At 44.9% G+C, this 7,566-nt stretch overlaps 1 protein-coding gene across 2 annotated transcripts in view; it reads left to right on the forward strand.

Annotated features, from left to right (window-relative positions):
- The window catches only part of PCBP2 (poly(rC) binding protein 2), a 34,194-nt gene extending 31,780 nt beyond the window's left edge, over positions 1 to 2,414 (forward strand). For both annotated transcript variants that reach the window (XM_069230968.1, XM_069230969.1), the window contains one exon: positions 2,012 to 2,414. In XM_069230968.1, the coding sequence (XP_069087069.1) occupies positions 2,012 to 2,048 (37 nt within the window). In that variant the 3' untranslated portion in view covers positions 2,049 to 2,414. The remainder of the gene's footprint in view (positions 1 to 2,011) is intronic.
- Positions 2,415 to 7,566: the final 5,152 nt, after the last annotated feature.

Genomic DNA, 7,566 nt, shown 5'->3' on the forward strand with positions numbered 1-7,566 from the left:
CAACTTTTCAGTCATGCTCAGAAGGATGCAGCACCAAGTTCACAAGTGGGAACTTCTCCCACAAGTCCTCCAGTTACACTTTAAAACGTGGGGAACGCCTCACAAACCTCACCACAGCAGAAAACCCAAAATACCCAAACTTTGACTCCAGGTATCCACACCCACTTTCAACAGGAAATGTTCTGTAGGGGAGTCGAATATTTGCCTATGCTTTCCACCTCTCATTCCATTTCTGGTTTGGATGATCAGGCAAACATCTCTCACCATGATCCTTGTGTGTCCCACCTGGGCACACCAACCTTGATCACTGCACACTTGGGTCTTTCAGTAGTCTCACACAAACGCCAATAGTCTGGAACTTCTCATCCAGAAAAGACAAATCGGGCATCCAGACCCCAGTGTCACTCAACCTTGCAATATGGCTCCTGAGGACAGTTTGGCTCCCTCTGCTTGCCTGCTGACTTTATGAACCACCTTGGAGGTGTGGAGACCACCACTAAAGCTGGGTATGCTGTAAAATGTAGATGTTTTGTTTGCTAATGCCAACTCAAACGTATTGATCTGATGAAAGCCACAGTACAAAAGACTGTTTGCTACCTTCTTCACTTGTAGAAAGCACATCTTGCCTACACTTCCATTCACTTACGTCTTGCAGCTATAAGTCCTCAAAACTGAACACATTGTCTACTTAGTAGACTACTGGGTCTCTTCTCCCCGATTCCCCCCCCCCCCCCATTCAATCCACTTCACTTGTGTCCATTTTTATTCATGGAAAGTGGCTTTCTTAGTCACCAAGTCACTCCGACGCATTGGTGAGCTCCGGGCAATAACCTTAGCAGAACCTTTCTTTCACATTCATAGGGACAAAGTAGTTCTTCGAACTAATCCTAACTTTCTACCTCAAGTAACTTCACCTCAGTCTATTGAGGTCCCAGTTGTCCTTCTGCAACCAGATTCTGTTGCCGAAAGACCCCTTGACACACTAGATGTCAAAATAGCTCATGTTTTATATAGGCAGAACTAAAGACTTGAAAAAAATTAACTTCGTACCCCCCCCCCCCCCCCCCCCAAAAAAAATCACCACACACATAAAGACATCCAAAATGGGTATAAACTTGCCTTAAGGCAACAAGACTTTTCTCCCCCAAAAACGCACACCTCATAAAAAGGAGCTACTATGGCACTCCTTAGAAACATTCCTATAGTTTACCCTTGTAAGGCAGCTACGTGGTCCACACTACTCTGGATGTTTCAGCTCACCAACAAGTTAGTGTAGGCCAAGCAGTGCTACGTAACCTTTTCCCGACAGACGCAATGGCTAGCCTGTGGGAGTTGCAGCTAAGGAGGGACTGTTTTACAGTCTATGCAGAGCATGTGTATCTACAGCCATACATGCTATCGAACAGATTGTTACTTACTCTGTAAATATCTGTTTGTGAAATGTAGTGCTGTAGATTCACATATGCCCCTCCTCCTTGGACAGCTGTGGCCCTTGCAGTCGTTCTACATGTATGTGTTTACACTTTGTATGGACATCTCTTTTCCTACGTTACTTCTGCTCTCACCCACCTGAGGGAAAACAAATCTAACAAATCACCTAGAGTAGTCACTTGTTCTAGGGATTTCAAACAGTTTTTCGAAGAAAAACAACTTGCACCACTCCAGACAACACTAAATGGCAGAAGTATGCAGAGCACAGGAATCTACACAGCACTACATGACTCAAAAAGATGCTTACTGGGTGAGTAACTTTCCTTCAATGAGCTAGAGTAGGGTGCGTATGAATCACTGTAGTGTTTATACTATAGCCTATATCCATGTCACGATTGCTATTCCCCCCCCACCCGCCCTCAAAAAAAGGAAAAACTCACTTGTTGCAGTCATGGGCAATATGGTTGTGAAATGGATCTGCGATTGGAGAGGAGTATCTTCAGAACACTAATTTGTCTTTCAGTAAGGTACCATACTGGAGCTCTTGTGGCTAATATTTGCTTCCTGTCATGTTTTTCAGGCTTTCATCAGAGACCGGTGGAATGGGAAGCAGTTAGAACACCAAGGCCTTTGTCAGAACTCTGCTCCCTTCCTGCTGTTCATTTACCCATGATCCATCTGTGTAGTTACCATGCAGTCTGCAATTCCAAGTTTTAACTAGTTTGTAAATTTCAGTTTCTATGCTTCCCATCCACTCGAATTTTTTAAGACGTTTTAATTCCTTTTTTCAGCTGTTAAAATCGCTGACCCATGTTTTAGTTTTATAAGGCTTTCCCTTTGTTCTGTTATTTTTTGTTCATGAAGATATTTCTGTTCTGAAATGTAAAGGGTGGAATTAATGCATTTCATTTCGGTTTAGTTCTGTAACGTCAGGAATTTTTCAAAAAAAAAAAAAGAAATAAAAAAGATGGACTGGACTCTGAGTTTGTGTCAAGTCTCCGTCTGGTTAATAACTTGTATGATCTAGTTGGAAAGCTAACCTTTCTGTTCAGACGTGAAAGTTATGGCAATAATAGTTGTATTTGCCTAGTACTTATGCTAGTTGCTTATGGTCACATCTCAGAGCTTCTGCGTGGACGGTCCCAGTTCTTGAGTTCTTTGATAGCTTGCCTGTTATCGAAGACCACCGTTGTGTGCTTGGAGTGAGTAATGCATGTAATTTCTTTTATTTCTCATTTAAAACGGATTACAAAATTTAGGAGCGTTTCCTAGCAGTTGCTAAGGAGAAAAAAAAAATGCAAAACATGTAACAAACGGCAGTGTCTAGAACAGGATCATAGTTCCAAGGTTAGGGTGGTTTTGTAATGAGAGCATGAGAAATGGTGAAAGCCAATAGCAAGCGTACTGCACTTGTAATTAAGTTCTACGTCTCAGTCTACAAAGCCATTTCGAAAATTTATGTCTGGGGTGCCAAGTGCAACCCTTCACCTGCTGCGAGGTGAACAGGTAATACACTAGTGTGATTTATTACATATTCCATTTTGTGCTAGTTGGGCACAGCCACTAATTTTAAAACCAAATGTGTACCTTAGCTCAATTTCTTAACCTTGCAACTCATGTTTTATTTCAAAATAGCGGTTTAACCTGAGTGAGGTGAAGGGTTAAGTAAAGGGCAGGCTCTTATCATTTTTATTTTTTGGGTGGTCGGGGTACAAGATAGCTGCACTATTTAAATCTTTAGCAGCACTGGCGAGAGGTGATGACTCTTTCCTATTAATTTAGTATTGGTAGGTAAGCATTTACTGGATAGGTAACAGCCTACTTTTTTGAACGGTGGTGAGCTTTGTACCCTTGTCCTTCTGGTCCACGCGCCAGCTTTTCTTTGATCAATGAGGGAAGCAAGGTGTAACGCGTGGGAAGCTTTAATCTCCACCACTTGTAACTAATCCAGGTTGCATCCCTGGGGTCAATGTCCCACCAGTACCTCTGGTAGGAACCAGCCATATGCAGTGTCAGTCTTGGTCCTGCTTCTAGACAGTATGTTCTAGACTGAACTACCAGGTTCAGTCTTCTGTAGGAACACAAGCAAGACCGACCAATAACTCCTTGTTTGGAAACCACAGTGAGGTACAACTTGAGTCCTGTGGTACAGCAAGAGCAGCCCCATTGTCTGGGCATACCCATTTTACATAAGGCGTTGAAACAAGGAAAATAAAAGTGATGGCTATAATGCTTGAATTAGTCTCGTGCACTGGTAATTGCTTGGGCTGCACCTAGTCCATTTTTGCCCACCTTGTCCCCTCAGTTTCTAGCCATGTAGAAATCAGTATTGGCCTCGCTGTGAGGCAGTCCAGACTGTACTGGCAAGCTCCCTTCTCGGTGGAAACAAGCCATTCAAGATCAGTTTGCATTTAGTTATTTATAGTCTAAGACCATGTGTTCGGTGGGACAATCCGGAGTCAGTCAAACTAGCGGTGAAGAGAATTGGCCAGACCTGCTGAGGGATGATGTAGCAAGGATACTCTGTAGTCCTGGGCGGAGAGTGGAAGTTTTGTTTTTATTCCTGGATTGTAGTTTTTCAGCTGAGCTGAGGCCTTGCACCCTAGCAATGCGTGGATCCAGCAAGGCACATCCTTACACTGAGCAGCTGTTGGTGATGAGCACCAGCCCTTTGGATTGAATTACTTGAGCTGATGCCCTTTATGTGCAGCAAATATCAGTTCTTGGCTGGGCTTGCTGGCGAAGATTGGTGCACAGAATTAGCAAACACTGAACTAGTAGCTTGCAGTACTTCAAAACATCAGATGGATGTATATTTGTGAAGGTGTAGGAAAAATAATGGCCCTCCCCATCAATATTTTGAGTACTTGGTTCTTTTGCTAGTGATGGCTCCCCTCGACATTGGGGTGAAGGTTGAACTGTCAAGCCAGTCTCTGCACACAGTTGATATTTCAAGGGTTCTGTTAAAAACCCCCACCCCCTGAGGATTCTGGATGACCACTACAGTGGAAATGTTCCCTGGTTAGTTTATGGGGCCCTGGGATTGTGCCTGCACTTGTCACTCTGAGGAAAGTTATGAATCTTGGGATAAAATGCTGACTTGTTCCTGGTAACCTAGCACAACGTTTCAGCCCACGATGAACATCTAAATAATGACCTGTAATTTGATAAGAGGGGGGGCTTCTAAATTAAGGTGTTGGATGACTCACGCAATCGATGTTGGATAAGATACTTATTACGTAACCGAAATAACATTAGGAGTAAACCATTGAGTATTAGCACAAAGTGCAGTTTCACCTGATTTACTTGAGCCAATAATGATGTAAAGGAGTGAAATTAGGCCTCAGAGTTCTGCGACCGTTGCTGTATTTAATGCCACCATTAGTTAGTATGCACAATGCAGCTATATTCTCAAACTTGTTCAGCTTCATTTTGAGTTGTAGCAAAGGGCATGTAGAGACCAGAAGTGAATCTGGTTTAAAACATGCATAACAACAAGAAACTAGTGACACTGCTGCATTGGTGGCTGCTGGATCCTCAAGAGTTGTTCCCAAGAGTTCATCTTGGAATGAGTTGTGCATTACTACAGCTACTCTTAGAAGCTGCCAAGAAATGAAACTACATAGGCATTGTGTGTTTTTTTTTGTTTATTTATTTTTATATATATATATATGTTCAATGGCATGTGTAGCTGCAGATACACATGCTGTGCACATCCCGCAATCTAGTGTTGGGCTCGGAGTGTTACAAGTTGTATTTCTTCGAAGAAGTCTTTTTGGGTAACGAGATCGAGGGACTCCTCCCATTTCGGCTCCATTCGCATGGGCGTCGACTCCATCTTAGATTGTGTTTTTTTTCCGCCATCGGGTTCGGACGTGTTCCTTTTCGCTCTGGGTTTCGGTTCGGAAAGTTAGTTAGAATCTCGGAAAAATCGTCGGTATTTGCATTCGGTATCGGGTTAGTTATAACAGATCGACACTGACTTTTGAAGAGCTCCGGTGGCCCTTCGGGGTTTTTTCGATTCCCCGTCGGGGCCTGGTCGGCCCGGCCAAGTGTCTCTTCAAGGCTGATGGAATGGACCCCATTCTGCTTCTGCCCAAAATGCCATAAGTATCCATATACAGATCAGCATCTGGTCTGTAACTTGTTGGTCGCCAGAACACAAGGAAGATACTTGTGAAGCCTGTCGAGCGTTTCGGTCCAGAAAAACATTAAGAGACCGAAGAGCTAGAAGACTGCAGATGGCGTCGGCAGGACAAGGGCATTTCGAGGAGGAAGAAGAAACAGTCTCCATCCAGGAGTTGGACTCTGACGAGCTCGATCCAGAAGAAACGCCGAAAACCGTGAGTAAGACGTCAAAACATAAAACTCACGAGAAGACCACAAAAGCCCAGGGGACGCCACCGCCAACAGGCCATGGCTTAACCCGAAAAATAGGTGACCGATCATCGGCACCGAAAAAGGGCACGCTGGTATCGAAGTCATCAGACTCCGGTCGAGATACCGCCACACAGCAATCTCGGGCCTGAGACAGCGGCTCAGAGCAAGTTCGGCACCGAAATGAGTCGGCATCGAGAGACCACGACCCTGAAAATAAAAAAAGGTTTCGTCGGAACCGAAAAAAGTAGCCGAAAAGGTTTCGATACTGAAACATCCGGCCTCGGAACCTAAAACAAGTTCCTACACAGAGGAACAAGGACTGTCCTCACAAATGAACACACAAATTTGGACAGGAACTGGAAAGAATGGAGCCAGATTACACCCAAAGAAGGCTCCACATCCAAAAAAGAAACGGGGAAGATCAGCACTCTCCCTCCTATTAAATTGAAACGCAAACTTGCCTTCCAGGAGAAGGACAAGCAGCCACAGGCTAAGGTGGCTAAACAAGTAAGCCCGCCACAGTCTCCACCACGCTCTCCGCAACCATCGCCGGTAGCCACACCACCAATGATGCAATCCCCGACTCGTACAGGGATGAGTCAGGACGATCCAGAGGTGTGGGATCTTTATGATGCGCCAGTGTCAGATAATAGTCCTGACTTATCCAGCTAGACCGTCACCACCAGAAGATAGTACAGCCTACGCACAAGTGGTGTCAAGGGCAGCGGCGTTTCATAATGTCAACCTTCATTCAGAGCCAATTGAAGACGACTTTCTATTTAATACGCTGTCGTCCACACACAGCCAGTATCAGTCTCCCCATGCTACCTGGAATGCTAAAGCACTCCAAACAAGTGTTTGAGGAGCCTGTAAAAGGAAGGGCCATTACTCCAAGAGTGGAGAAAAAATATAAATCGCCACCAACAGACCCCGTGTACATCACACAACAGCTAACACCGGACTCAGTTGTAGTAGGGGCAGCTCGCAAGAGAGCGAACTCACATACTTCAGGAGATGCACCACCTCCAGATAAAGAGTCGAAAATTCGACGCAGCAGGGAAAAGGGTGGCGGCACAGGCAGCAAGCCAGTGGCGTATTGCAAACTCACAGGCTTTGTTAGCCAGATACGATAGGGCTCATTGGGACGAAATGCAACACTTTATAGAACATTTGCCCAAGGAGTTCCAAAAGAGCACAGCAAGTAGTAGGACAGAGTATCTCCAACAATCAGATAGGTCAGCAATGGATGCAGCAGACACAGCTGCTAGAACTGTCAACACAGCAGTGACAATAGGGAGACATGCATGGCTGCGTACATCAGGATTTAAACCAGAAATACAGCAAGCTGTGCTGAATATGCCATTTAATGGACAGCAGTTGTTTGGGCCGGAGGTGGACACTGCTATCGAAAAACTTAGACACTGATACGGCCAAAGTCATGGGCGCACTCTACTCCCCACAGAGCAGAGGCAAATTTCGAAAAACAGTTTCGAGGGGGGGGTTTCGAGGGCAAAGCACAGAACCCACAACCTCACAAACAAGGCCCACTTATCAGAGCCAATATCTGCGGGGACGTTTTCGGGGACAATATAGAGGGGGACAGTTCCAAAAAAGTAGTGGGAAGTTCCAAAGTCCCAAAACTCCACAAAACAAACAGTGACTTACACGTCACAAATCCCCAACACGTAACACCTGTGGGGGGGAGACTAACCAAGTTCTACAAACAATGGGAGGAAATAACAGGTTCGATGGCAT

This window comes from Pleurodeles waltl, chromosome 4_2, assembly GCF_031143425.1.
Source record: "Pleurodeles waltl isolate 20211129_DDA chromosome 4_2, aPleWal1.hap1.20221129, whole genome shotgun sequence".
NCBI classification, from domain to species: domain Eukaryota; kingdom Metazoa; phylum Chordata; class Amphibia; order Caudata; family Salamandridae; genus Pleurodeles; species Pleurodeles waltl.